The sequence below is a fragment of the Pantherophis guttatus genome, chromosome 1, assembly GCF_059756535.1.
Source record: "Pantherophis guttatus breed Tessera chromosome 1, ASM5975653v1, whole genome shotgun sequence".
Lineage (NCBI taxonomy): Eukaryota > Metazoa > Chordata > Lepidosauria > Squamata > Colubridae > Pantherophis > Pantherophis guttatus.
In genome coordinates, this window is record NC_142063.1 from 169,578,883 (window position 1) to 169,594,216 (window position 15,334).

Here is a 15,334-nt window from a genome sequence, read left to right on the forward strand (position 1 = left end):
TAAAGTTACAGAAAAGAATCGAAGTCTGTCTTTGAGTTATTGGGCTAGATCCAGCTTTTAACAAAATGGTAGCAGAGGTCGGTTGCCCATAACTCCAGATAATGACTGAACCCAACGCCTACCCTGAAGAAGCAAACAGAGCACAGACCAGAGCTCTTACCAAGAAGATGGCTGAGAAACTTGCAACCAAAGCCACAGCCATGGAGGAGACAGAAGCTGGAAGCGAGCAGGACTCCAGCCTGGACTCACAATCAGATGAAGAGGGGCCATCCAAGGAGATCACTGCCCTGGAAGAAGAAACAGCACAGAAAATGAATAAATTCAAACTCTCCATCCTGAAACTGATGGAGGCAAGCAGCGACAAAGAAAACCTCATCGCGGACCTTCAAAGCCTCTTCGAGCAGCAAAAAGCAGCGATTGAGGCACCAAAGACCACCGAGAGAGAAAAGCCAGCAAAAAAGGGTAAGCCACCCAAACCCGATGATCCTGAGCTGGCAGAACCCATTTTCGCGCCCTCTTCCCGGCGGCCATCTTGGGACGAGCACCAGCCAATGGGAAGCCAGGATTTGAATCCCTTGGCGTGAAAATGCCCGAACCCCGAAACAGACGAGGGGGACTCAGAAAGCAACAACGAAGAACCCAACTCTGAAAGCGACCACAAAGAAACTACAATCACTAAGAAAAAACCACCTACCGATCTCGAGTTGCAAAAGGCAATCGAGACCATCACCGCTGCCCTGGGCTTCGCTTTCGAGCCTCCTGCAGCAATCAAAAAATCAAAAAAAAATCCTGGAAAACACAAGAAGGCCAGGACAACCAACAACGACCAGGCAACCGAGTCACAGCCAACTAAAGACACCGTGCACACCAACAGCCGGCACAAAAGACAGCCCACCTGCAGGAAGGATCAACTGCAGGACTCGAACTCGCCACCCGCTACACCAACTACACGAGGCCCGAGGGAGAAGAGAAGAACCGGCTACTCACCAACGCCACGACATCCACCAGGCCGATCCACGCGACCAGGGACCAGCGACCACGAGGGAGGATCCGCTGCCGCCGCCACCATTACCACCAAGCCGCTGGGTGCAGGGAATCCTCAACCTACGACCTCTGCTGCTGCCGCACCGCCGACCCGTGGAAGTCCTCGACTTACGACCGCGTCACCTCCTCACCTTCTACCCTTCTTCGCCGGGGATCCGGCCATCCAGCAGTGGTGTCCACCTTCAGGAGGAATCTTCGGACCCACCGGGAGTGGGTCCAGCCTCCCACCGACAGGCCTAGGCCTAGGCCTGGGAGCTCCAGCAACAGGAACCTCACCCGATGGACTCCAGCGCGGAATGAGTTTCGCGCATGCCCAGTACCTGCCTGTAACAAGAGAAGCAAGCTACATAGATCCAAGCAAGTACAGAATGGCCACAGACATCCCAAAGCCTTATTGTGAGTTCAATCACAGTTTGGACCATGGACAGCTCCCCCCAGTAAGTAACCTTACTAACATTTCTGGGGCAAATTATGCCAATTTGCCAAAATTACAGTTAGATGGGGGTAATGTTATAGAATGGAGTCAACAATTAAGAGTTGCTCTCATGAGAGAGAATGCACTGTTCCTAGCTAACAGACCTCCCCAAAAGCCCTGGTCACTGGAAATTGACTGTATTCATCACAGGGCATTTTGTATCACGTTAACCTCCATTCCATCTGCTATGTATCCATCTATTGAGGACAATCTGACTGTTTATGATGTTATGCAAAAACTATGTAACCTGTTTTATAGCCAGAGTAGAGCCACTACCACTAGAATATCTAGGGAGTTCCACTCCACCAAGCACAAGGTAGGGGTCCCCATGAGTGAGCACATTTTAAAGATGAATGCTACAAGGGCAGAGCTCATGCAGAGGGGGGAAATCATCACTGAAGAGAGCATGATAAGCATAAGCATAAACTCTCTTGATAGCAGTTGGGACAGCTTCATAACCCAACTAAATAGCCTCAGCTTGCAATACCTAACACTAGGCGCACCGACCAGTCAGCTTGTCGCAGAGGACACTCTGAGAAGGAAATGCCAACTATCCAAAAGGGATCCTAGACCCACGAAGAGGGTGGATTTCCAAGATAGGGCCAGGGATACCTCAGAATGTTATTCTTGTGGGTCAAGGAACCACTTAAAGAGGGATTGCCCCAGGAAACATAGGGACAGGGGACAGCACGACAGTAGAGGGGGGAGGTCACCTGAACGCAGGTACCCAAAGGAAAGGGGGCGAGGGTGGTCACCCAACCCCAGGAAACACCACGAGCGCAGAGACCACTCCAGGGACAGTAACTCTGGCTCCATGTACGGGATCAGGCACGATGACCCAAATGACAAACATAAGGCAGAGAGAAACACATGGCTCCTGGACTCAGGGGCCACAAGTCACACTACTTGTAACCCAGAGCTGCTAGACTCACTCACAGAAGTAGACTCAGAAATAAAGGTGGCAAACCAAAGCAAGGTCAAAGTAGTGGGGAAAGGAAATGTACACATCACACAGATAGGGGATTTAAAAGGGGTACTGTACGTGCCAGAGATACCCCACAACGTGCTAGCCATCACAAAGCTGACACGGGACACAAACATAGAGATAAAATTCAAAGATGGAAAGGCACACTTGATCAAGCAAGGGAAAGAGATAGGAAAGGTAACCATACACGAGGGACTTCCCTACTTCACACCCAGCGCAAGGGAGGAAGAAGGCATTGATACCAACACGAACCACAAAGTAGATGAGTGTCCAGAAATAGAGGGGGTGCAGCAAGAGGCAGGAAGTGGCCATGAGAATGCCAAGAAGTCTGTATCTATCGGTAAGCCATTGCATGATAACTGCGCCCACCTCCTCCACAGGAGGCTGGGACACATAAGTTTCCCCATTGTAAAGAAAATGACGGAATGTACCGAGGATCTCAAAGTAAAGAACTGCGAAAACTACTTGGAGTGTTCGATCTGTAAGCGTTCTAAGATCAAGGTTAAGGCCATCCCCAGGGGATCCAAATGAACCACAGAGTCCCCCTTCCAATTGGTGCATATGGGCTTGGTAGGGCCATTGAAACCCTCTGTAGGGCATAGGAAGCGATTGTTCCTCACAATTGTGGATGACTACACCAGATACGGGTATGTCTACTCACTCAGACACAAAAATGAAGTATTCCAAAGGTTTAAGGAATTCCACAGAAGAGTAAATATGCAACATAACATGAGAATAAGGCAGATAATGACAGACAGGGGCTCAGAATTCATGGCCAAGGAATTCACAAGGTGGCTGAGAGAACAGGGCATAGCGCATTACACCTCTTCACCTTTCTCCCCCTTCCAAAATGGAGTCTCAGAGAGAAAGAACGGGGTATTGCAAACCATGATGAGGTGCGCCCTGGAGGATGCTGGGATGGGGCAGCATTTCTGGTCAGAGGCACTACACTACGCTAATTACACCCTGAATAGACTGTGGTCAAGCTCTATCAATAAGACACCATACGAGATGCTATACAACAGAAAGCCCAACATCGCACACTTACACATATTCGGCGCCCCAGCCGATGTCCACATCCCCAGACAATTAAGAAAGAAAGGGGAGAAATTATCAAAAAGACTGAGATTTGTAGGTTACGAACCGGGCACAAAGGGCTACAGATTTGTCGACAACAACAACCGTTTTGTGGTTTCCAGGTCAGCCAGTTTCCACGAAAATGCAAACTGGTCGAGGGTACACTCCAACGACATTCCCACCAATGGGGTCACATTCGAACATGGCCAAGGGGAAAAGGAGGTCAGAGAGGTCGGAGGACATAAAGCCAACAATCGCAAGGCGAGCATCAAAGAGTGGAAAGAAGGGCATCCTTCCCTGAAGATAGATGACCTGACAGACAAAGAGGCAGACAACATGCAGGAAACCGAGCCAACCCCCAGCAGGCCAATCAGAGAAACCAGAAACAAGCTGCCAAGGAAGCTGGAGGACTACGTTAAGGCCATCCACAACACCCATTTCACGCCCAGCTCATACGAGGACATCCTCGGGCTCCCCCAGAAAGAGAAAGAAAAATGGATGTCTGCCATGGAGAAGGAGATGGAGAGCCTAAGGAACCTCCAAGTATACTCACCTGCCCAAATTCCAGAGGACAAAAAACCAATAGGAACCAAATGGGTGTTCAGAGTTAAGACATTAGAAGACAACAAGGTCCTGTACAAGGCAAGACTAGTCGCGCAGGTTTTCACCCAAAGATACCCCGAAGACTATACAGACACCTACTCGCCAACCATCAGGGCGGAGAGCGTCAAAAGCGCCCTGGTACCCTCCCAGTTAGCTTCCCATGCTGATTGATTTATAAGTACAAAGGAGCCTGGAAAAAAGAGAAAAATAAATTTGGGTGAAATTTTAAAACAGACCCTGAAATATTGACCAGTATATGAAAATTTGGGAAAGAATAAAAAAAGAGATAATAATGGCGACCACAAGTATAACGACAACAGCTAAAATAAGTAAGAAAACACCATCGGGCCAAATGATACTTATGACCTCACCAGCTCAACAGAAAGTAATTGAAACCACAGAAAAGGAGAAGATGAGTCCTGCCCTACAGAACATCCACTCCGCACTAGCAATGATCCAGGAAGGCATGAATAGAATGCAGGAAACCATGGCACATAATCATGAAGAGACCAAGAAAAATCATGAAGAATTGAGGTCAGATGTGAGTGAAATTAAAGATAACATCAAAAATATGGATGAGAAGATAGAACAAATTCAGCAAAACATAACAGAAAACGAGCAGAGGATCCAAAAGGTGGAAGAAAGAGTAGAATATGCGACCAACAGAATGGAAAGAATGGAACAAGATCAAGGGACATTTAATAAGGAAACTGAGGACGCGTTAACCTATCTGGAAATGGAAAAGGCATCATTCTACTTACGGTTTCAAAATGTAGAAGAGCAGAAGGATGAGGATCTAAGTGAAATAATGATTGAGATACTGGCAAAGGCAACCCAGGTGGATAAGGATGAACTGCGAAACGGAATGGATGAAATATATAGGGTGTACACGAACTACGCAAGAAGAAACAAATTACCCAAAGAAATTCACATAAGATTCACGAAAAAATCTATTAAGGAAGAGATCTACAGGAAGATGAGGGAAGAGACAATCATGCATAAGGGAAGAGAAATCATAACTCTCAAACAAATACCAAGAAGAACGAGAGATCAAAGAAGAAATTATAATTTCCTGACCACCCAGCTAAATAAATTTAAAATAAAATTCCGCTGGCTACTACCGGAAGGCCTACTTATCTCCTGGGATGAAAGAAAGTACAAGATTGATAATCTGGAAAAGGCTCAAGAATTCTTTGACCAGCACTTTACAATGGAAGAGGAACAGGAGACAAGGAGAGAAGCGGAACCCGGGACACGGCGGATGGAGAAGGAAGAAAAAGATCAGGAAGAGGCAAAAAGATTGGAGAGAGAAAGAATGGAGAGAGAGGGAGCGAGGGAAAAGACTCAAAGAGTTACCAGAAACACAGCAAAGTTGAAAATCACAAATAGATAAACTCGATAGAGATGGAAGGAGAAATAAAAATTATATCAATTAATATAAACGGACTCAACTCCCCAAGGAAAAGGAAATATATATTTACGAAATTGCAAAAATTGGACTTAGATGTGATAACTTTACAAGAAGTACACATTAAAAGACAGCAACAAATATTGTTGGAGAATCAAAAATTAGGAAAATTATTCACATCCCTAGGAGATAATAAGAAGAGAGGAGTGGCAACTTATGTCAAAAACCATTTAAAAGCTAAACAGATATATACAGATTCGGAAGGACGTATTTTAATAACTGAAATACAAACAGAAACAAGGAAAATATTGCTAGCTTCTATCTATGCACCTAATGGAAACCAGAGAGAATTTTACAAGAAACTACAGGATACAATTAAAGATTTGGAGTACGAAAATATCTGTGTTGTCGAAGACTTCAACGCAATCGTGAATATACAAGATGACTATCGAAGTAATAAACAAAGTAAGACTCGAAAAAGAATCTTACCGGATACATTTAAGGATATGACTGAAGAATTGCAATTACATGATGGATGGAGAGAGGCCAACAAACAAACCAAACAATATACCTTCTACTCAAACCCACACCAGTCATGGTCTCGGATTGACATGGCCTGGATGACGCCAGACCTCAGGAAGGATCTACAAGACATTGAAATTATACCGAATACATGGGCCGACCATAATCCTATAAAAATAACATGGAGAGGACAGCGAAAGCAGAAGAGGTGGATGATGGATACCGGAATAATAAAAGATAGAGATTATGTGCAGATGATGGAGAACGAACTTAGAATATTTTATCAAATAAACACAAAGGAGCAGACTTCAGTACAGAATCTGTGGGACACTACTAAGGCCTATATAAGAGGCCTCACAATAGCATACACAGCAAAAAAAAATAAAGATAAACAACAAAAGAGGAAAAAATTAATGGAAGAACTCAACATATATGAGTCACAATTACAGAAACAGCCTGACGACAAAACAACAAGGGAAAAATTGAATCGTACTAAACATGAGTTGAACTTAATTTCACAAGCAGAAATCGCACAGAAAATGAAAATGGTCAAGCAGAAATACTTTGAATATGCAAACAAAACAGGTCGCTGGCTGGCATACAGACTGAAGAAAGAGAGGGAAAAAAGAATAATATACCAATTGCAGGATGAAACAGGACAACTATATAGTATGAATTTAGATAAAAAACGTATAGTAAGGGAATTCTATCAAAACCTCTACACACAAGAAGAAACTCAAGACCAAGATATTATGGAATACCTACAAAAAGCAAATATCCAGAAATTAGAAGAATCCCACAGAGAAATACTGAATAAACCAATAACAATGATGGAGTTGATGGAAGCCCGAAAGAAACAGAAGAACAACAAAGTCCCAGGTCCAGATGGAATTCCAACGGAATTTTATAAAAACTGCCAGTCTGCAATAGACGAACTACTACTACAAGTTCTCAATGAGGCACTGCTGGAAGCAGAAACACCTAAATCTTGGGCCGAAACAATTATCTCACTCATCCCCAAAGAAGATACGGATCCGACTAAAGTCCAAAATTATAGACCCATCTCGCTGTTAAATGTAGATTATAAACTATTCACGACAATTATAGCACAGAGGCTGAAAACAATTATACATAATTATATACACCCCGACCAAAATGGTTTTGTCCCAAGGAGACAAATAAAAAACAACATGAGGACAATAATAAACGTTCTCGAATACTACGAGCAAAACATCAATAATCAGGTAGCGCTAATCTTTCTCGACGCGCAAAAGGCGTTCGACAATTTGAACTGGAAATTCCTTATAGCACAACTGCAGATTATGAATTTCGGCGACAAATTCCTGAAAATGATTAAGAAAATATATTCTTCCCAGACAGCGAGAATTATAATTAATGGAGATATGACCGAAAAAATAAGCATCCAAAAGGGGGTAAGACAAGGATGCCCGATATCGCCTCTACTGTTTATAATCTCACTGGAAGTCCTTCTAAAGGAAGTAAGAAAGGAAGAAGAAATAAAAGGACTGAAGATAAGGAATGAGGAGTATAAACTACAGGCTTTCGCGGATGATGTGGTCTTCATAGTGGAACAACCGGAAGTAGCGGGAGTCAAATTATTAGAGAAGATAGAGGAGTATGGCAAAGTGGCGGGGCTTAAGATCAATAAACAAAAAACCAAAGTCTTGACCAAAAATATGACAATGATACAAGAGGAAAAATTAGAAGAAGAATTAGGAATGCAAATTGCGAAGAAAGTAAAATATTTGGGAATTTGGCTTACTACAAAAGCAACAACTATTAGAGAGGACAATTACATTAAATTGATGAAGCAAATTAGAAAAGACTTGGAAAGATGGAATAAGGTACAACTATCATTTCTTGGCAGAATAGCGTCTGTAAAGATGAACATATTACCAAGACTCCTATATCTCTTCCAAGTGATACCAATTGGTCCGGGAAAAGATTTCTTTAAGGATCTCAATAAGACAATAATGAAATACATCTGGCAAGGAAAGAAAGCTAGAATTAAAATAAGATGCTTACAGGACACAAAGGAGAAGGGAGGCCTAGGTCTACCAGACTGGGAGCTATATTACAAGGCGGCGGCGTTGAATTGGATCAGAGAATGGATAGATCTATCAAATAGGAGAACGCTATACTTGGAGGGATTTGATCTGAGTCGAGGTTGGCATGCCTTTCTGTGGGAAGGCACAGACAAGCAACATCCGTACTTCCAGAGACATGTAATAAGAGGTGCACTATATAAAACATGGCAAGATATCAGAAGGCAACACTATAGTAAAATCCCACGATGGTTGTCGCCTATGGAGGCGCTAATTTATCCAAACACTATAGAAATAGGAAAGATGCGGAAATATCAAGAATTGTTGAGTAGTGAGAGAGACCTACTTACGAGACAAGAACTGGAAAGACGAGGCATTATGATTGATTGGTGGCCATATCTTCAAATTGAGTCAAAATATACAGCAGACCGGAGACATTATGATTTTCAAAGCCAACCAAGTGAACTAGATAAAATTTTAAAAGGCACAGATGAGAAAATAATATCTAAAATTTATGGATATTTAATAAGGTATAAATTAGAGGAGGAAACAGTGAAAGAAAACATGGTAAGCTGGGCAAGAAATATAGGTCACAATATAGAGTTGGATAGATGGGACAAGCTATGGGCAGAAAATTATAAGATGACACTGTCGATTCCATACAAAGAAAATTTATACAAGATATTTTATAGATGGCACCTTCCTCCGGCACATTTGGCTAAAATGTTTCCAAACACATCACCAATGTGTTGGAAGTGCAAGACACAAATGGGGACATATTACCATCTCTGGTGGTCTTGCAGGAAGGCACAACGCTACTGGCAAGAGATTAAGAGAATAATCGAAGAAACAACGAGGCAAAGTGTAGAAATGAAACCAGAACTCTTTCTATTTGGAATGACTACAGCACAGTGTACCAAGGAGATAAAATATCTTACCATCCACATATTGACAGCGGCACGTATAGTGTACGCTCAGAATTGGAAATCCGAGATAATACCAACAGAAGAAAAAATAATAACAAAAATAAATGAATGCGCAGAGATGGATAGACTCACAAAAGAGCTCCAAGATAAAGAGAACACTGACTTTTATTTAGTTTGGCAAAAATGGTACACATGGTTAGAAAGAAGGATAGGGCCAACAACATAGGACATTAGGAGAACATAACTCAAGAATTGTAGAAATAGATACATGAGATGAGCCGTAGGATTGTATAAATAAATGGTTAATATGTTTGTAGAAAGATACTGCTGAACTTCAATGAATATATCAAGGTATAAGCAAGTGAATTTGTAAATAGCATGATTAAGGAAAATTGGTTAAATGGACATTAATCACCGATGCGAAGGTTTTCTAGAAGTTAGTCGATTGACTCTTTGTTAATGTATAAGTGTTTACATGTATTTGTGTTTTATGTTTGTTTATGTTAATAAAACTTAAAAAAAAAGAAAAAAGAAGACAAAAGCGCCCTGGTGGTGGCCACCATCCTGGGCTTGGAGGTTTTCCAATTCGACGTACAAACAGCGTACCTGCACGCCGAGTTGGACAAAGAGATATATGTTAAAGCACCGCCTGGGTATAACGAGGGCGGGAACCAAACCTGGCTGCTGAACAAAAGTCTGTACGGGCTCAAGCAGTCGGGCAAAAGGTGGTATGACTGCCTAGCCAAAGCTCTCAGATCCATGGGCTTCGAGGCCACCTCAGCCGACAAATGCTTCTTCACGAAAAGAGAAAACAACACATTCGAAGGTGTGCTCGTTTACGTGGACGACATCTTGTACATCAGCAAGCACAAGGACAGATGTGACAAGTTCGCCACTGAGCTGGGTAGCCACTTCTCCCTAAAGTCACTTGGAAAGATCGATAAATACCTGGGGGTCCAAGTGATAAAAACCAACAAGGGTTTCCGCCTCTCCCAGAGAGAAAAGATCATCGAGCTGCTGTCCAAATGCAACATGTCCGAAGCAAAACCCAGCGAGACCCCCATGCAACCAGAGTTCCTGAAGACCATGTATGAGGAATCTGAACCTTTCACAGACAATAAGTTGTATAGATCAACGATAGGGTCACTGCTGTATATATCCAACTGGACCAGGCCCGACATTGCCTTGGCCGTCAATCTACTGTCCAGACATGTAAGCAAACCCATGGTAACACACTGGAACGCCATCAAAAGACTACTTAGATACTTAAAATTCAGTGCGGATGCCCTACTCTGCCTAGAGCCAGAAACATCCGAGAAACCAAAGCTAACCTGCTATGCTGACGCTGACTGGGCTGGGGACATAGAGTGCAGAAAAAGCACCTCTGGCTACGTGCTACTACTCAACAATTGCCCCATCCATTGGTACACTGGAAAGCAAAAACTGGTGGCCACATCAACTATGGAAGCAGAATTTGTTTGCCTATCCAAGGCCGCAAACAACTTAGTATGGTTCGATGACCTGCTCTGCAACATCTGGGCTGAACCCTCATATCCAATAGTCATCCACGAAGACAACAAGGCAGCGATAGAGATCTCAAAGGCCGATGCTATAGGTCAGCGGTCTAGGCACATTGACATTAAATACAAACACGTCAGGCAGTTTTCAGAAATAGGTTTCATTAAGGCAGTACGCTGTGACACAGAGGAGCAAACAGCAGATATTCTCACTAAACCCCTACCACATAAACAGCATGCGTACCTCATGTCTAAAATGCATGTTTACATGTAATTCGTGCCTGTGCCTGTATATTCTCTGTATGTATGCAACCACTTCCCCAGGTACCCAGTTAGACATTTAGAGGAGGTTTTGTCATGGTAAATGTCTAACTACTACTTCTCCCTGATCACCCGGACCTGCAAGGGTTAACTGACCACATATCCCATAACCCCTGTAGCCACTCCTTACCTCTTTGCCCCTCATCCTGGGTATAAAGGCTCTGACCACATGGTCCACAGATTATTCCAGATGTATACCTGAAAGAGAAAGGTACAAGGTCAGTGACCTCCAGTACCATTAAATCTATAATAAAGTTACAGAAAAGAATCGAAGTCTGTCTTTGAGTTATTGGGCTAGATCCAGCTTTTAACAGTTTACATGCTAATAAAGTATGGGTAATCCTCAATTTATGACCTTAGCGATTGTAAAGGTCTCCCCTGCCAGTTGTGTCCAATTATAGGGGTGTGCTCATTCCAATTCACAACCAAAGAGCCAGTGTTATCCGAAAATGCTTTTCTGATCATGTGGCCAGCATGACTATGTGCCGAAGGAGCATGGAACATTGTTACTTTTCCACCAGAGTGGGAAGCTCACTCCATTACATGGTATTTAGCTCTCAAATTGCCAGTTTACCAGTTGACAAGTCTAGCAATGGTTGAGTCGTTCACATGTACAAGATGATTTATGACATTTTTGCCAAAAAACAATGTTTTCCTTTGATTTTTGGCAAAAAATGCCCCATAACAAATAATGGATTCACTTAACAACTGTGATGTTCATTTTGCAACTGCCACATAAAAATTTCATACAATCGGGTCAGTCACATGATGATGGCCCATTTACTACTGCCATGATTTACAACCAAAATTGTCAGGCTTATTATAGTCATACGTTGAATACTATCTGTGTATGAAATTAAATTAAGACATGATAGCATAAAAATAAAGTTAAATATTTACTGGACCTCTAGCATTTTGTTCCACAAGAAGCAGAAAACTCAATGGCACAAACAAAATAACTTGTTAAAATGCAGAAATGAAAAAGAAATCTACATAAAGTGCTGAGGTGACAGAAATATAGTTTGCAGGAAAGGATTTAGGATGGATCTTTCTAAGAATGTTGTTATTTTATGTGCTGTAATTGCTCGACACAAGATACCATAATAGGCTATATTTTCCACAGCACATACCTTATTAAAGAGTCAAGAGAATAACATAATTCAAATTTGCAAAATTTGCTTATCTTTTTAAAAAGGAACTTCCCCTAACTCAACAGACTCAACATTTACCAAGAAATGGGACTGGCTTTGAAAATCACGAAGTCATCACAGGTAAATTTACCTCAGTTTCTCTCATAAAGTATTTATTCTTGCTTCAGGAACAGAAATTGGAATTAAAGCTGCTATCTTGTCTTGTACACTAGGAAATGAGGGTGTTTCTGCTGAGTTTGGAGAAAGACATCAGCCAAGTCAAACTGGTCTCTGCAGAAACAGCTACCCACAGCAGAGTGAGGAGGAAAGGGGTTATTCCAGCTTGTCACAAACACACAGCATGAAGCAGAGGAATGCTAGTGACATTATGCAAGGTATTGTTCATTAATGCATTAAGGCTATAGTTCTATATGCCCATATATAGTGATAACTCCCTTGAAGTGAACAATGCTAGCTTGCTGAATGGTTATAGATTGGATTTCATTGGAAAAGCATACTTGTATTCCATCAATTGTTTTGTTACAGCTGTACCCAACAAAACTAGCTTCAGAAGCAATATACTTAGGCATTTGCCCTCTATAGGCATCACAAGCCCTATGGAGAAATCCCTAGCTTGTAAAAATCTATTCTGATATTTCAAAGGAGTTCTCACTTTCCATGTCCTACCATGCTCAGATGGTTCCCAAATTCTCCATCCATTCTATCCTTGCAAACCACATTTTTACACCAACACATATATTGCCTTTGTTTTTTTAAAACTTCTCAGGTCTTTCTTTTGAAAATCAATCGCATCTGCTCCATGATCCAACCATAACTATCCCAGTCTTCCCCTTCCTCTTGTTCTATTCAAATTGCTTTGCTTTGATCCTCATTCATTATTTATAATGAGTGAATCTCCTCAACATACTTCTTTCCTTCTGGTTACCTTTTTGATCCACAGTTATTCAGAACCCATTCATTCTTGATCCTATCTCTCCTTATTTACCATGCACACTTCTTAAGTAACTCATTCCCACTGCATTCAACTTGTTTCTCCCGACATACCAATTCTCACTTTTCGATTAGAAAGTGAGCAGAAGTGTGCTTTTTTTGGTGACAAACATTCATTCCATGAAATGGACCACATGCTACCTACTAACTTTTTACTAGCATTTGTATATCTTAACATTTCTCCATCCATCTTTATTAAACATTCTACCAATATACACAAATTCATCTTATTCTAGTTTTCATCACTGATGTGTAATTTTCAATCATTTATTCCATTTACTCTACAAGACACAACTATAGCACATGCTGATTGATACATTAATTTTCAGATCAATAGTTCTAGTTATATCATACAGTCAATCGAAAACTTGTATTATCAGCGGATAAAATTGCATCAACAACATATACAGTAAAAGGTATCCTGACAAATGTAGCTGTAATGTTTCCCCAAAGAATTTCTTACAGGTATCCCTCAGTACAACAAATAACCAAAGAGACATCATATATCTTTGATTTACTCCTGGCACATTATGGAAATATTGAATAATTCACTAAGCATTTATTCATTCTCACATGCTTTACTTCTATCAAATACAGCTCTTTCTGTATTCAACAACCAATCGTCAACTTTGTATTTGAACAAACTATTTGATAATTCAAGCTTATTCACTGTCATCTGAATCAACAAACATACAGTAAATATTATTTCACATTCATGCAGTCTTAATGAGCTGCTGAAAAGTAAAAATCTGAAGTGCTCATGCAACCCTATCTGACATCGAGCCATATAGCATTCATCACATTCATTCATTGTACCTCTTGTTATCTTTCAGGCAGAAATCTGCCAAACACATTCCTGGGTACACTTAATAAACTAATTCCCTTATAGTTTTGCATTCGTTCTTGCTACCTTTCTTTTTATTTGGGAAAACAATAACCATATTCTTCCAATTATCAGGCACAGCTTCAGTTTTCACATAGCTATTACATTAATCCACAGTCATCCCATAAATAAACCACATCTTTATTTTAACATGTCTCCGGTTAAACTGCAACCATATCATTTTTCAATGTGCTCGGAGCATATATGACTTCACTTGCATAATTTTTTTGAAAGTAACATTTATAGCATTAATTTCAATTTCACTCTTTGGCATATTATCACTCCCATATAAATCTCTAAAGTATTCCTTCCAGCATTCCCTCACTTCCCTGTCATCCCAGATCATTTGTATGTCTTTTTTATTTCCGCTCATTTTGTTGGAGGATTTTTGTTTATCCCTTTTCACTCCCCTTCCAAAATAAACTTTTCATTTCTTAACAGTTCTTTGCTTTCTTTGATTACATTCTTTGCAACTCTCTTTTTCTCTGTGTACAATAGAAGTCAGTCATCCTCTATTTTTCCAGCAATTATTCTTTTATATGAATCCAATCTCCCTTCATTCAGTTGACAGATTAATCTCTCATAATAATTTTTCATAAAACGATTGTACTTTCTCTGTCTGCAGCTTCTCTCTATTTTCTTTCCTTTTTACCAATGTTCATTTTGCCCAAAAACCTACTCTTGACACCACTAGAAAAAGTGATCTATCTCATATTTAATTATACTTTCATTATACTTGTAACCTTCATTAATTCATTATAAACAATTAAATCAATTATTCCTCATCCATTTAAATAAATAACAATTAAATCAAACATGTTTCATTTCTTTTCCATTTTCCATCAGTAAATTTATGCTTAAAACACAAATTTGAAACAAATAAATCTTTTCTAAGCAAATATGCACCAAACTATTGCAATTCCCCTTTGCTCTTGGAATTCTGAGTACAAATACATTTTCTATATACTTTGTCACTCTCACTAATTCCTTTATGTCTCCTAATGGAAAAATGTTTAAATGGATCACATTCATTTAAAATGTTGCAGAATTTTTTACTATGAGCATCCATTGCCATCATTCACTGGGCTGTAACAAATGTAACATGCAATTATTATCAACCTGAAATATGACTTTCATAACACCTTTCATAACAGTGCAGATGGGGGTAGATTGCTCCAGAGGGTAGGTGCTACCACAGAGAAGGCTCTCCCCCTGGGGGTCGCCAGCCGACATTGCCTGGCCGACGGCACCATGAAGAGGCCCTCTCTGTGGAAGCGAACTGGCCAGTGGGAGGCAATTGGTGGCAGAAGGCGGTCCCGTAAGCACCCCGGCCCTAAGCCATGGAGCACTTTAAAGGTGATCACCA

At 41.1% G+C, this 15,334-nt stretch overlaps 1 protein-coding gene across 4 annotated transcripts in view; it reads left to right on the forward strand.

The window, feature by feature from the left end:
• The window catches only part of KIAA2012 (KIAA2012 ortholog), an 88,104-nt gene that overhangs the window by 46,832 nt on the left and 25,938 nt on the right, over positions 1 to 15,334 (forward strand). For 3 of the 4 annotated variants that reach the window (XM_034430988.3, XM_034430991.3, XM_060688108.2), the window contains 2 exons: positions 12,140 to 12,215; positions 12,308 to 12,469. In XM_034430988.3, coding sequence (XP_034286879.2) covers positions 12,140 to 12,215; positions 12,308 to 12,469 — 238 coding nt within the window. The remainder of the gene's footprint in view (positions 1 to 12,139; positions 12,216 to 12,307; positions 12,470 to 15,334) is intronic. The other variant, XM_034430992.3, reaches the window with a different exon arrangement.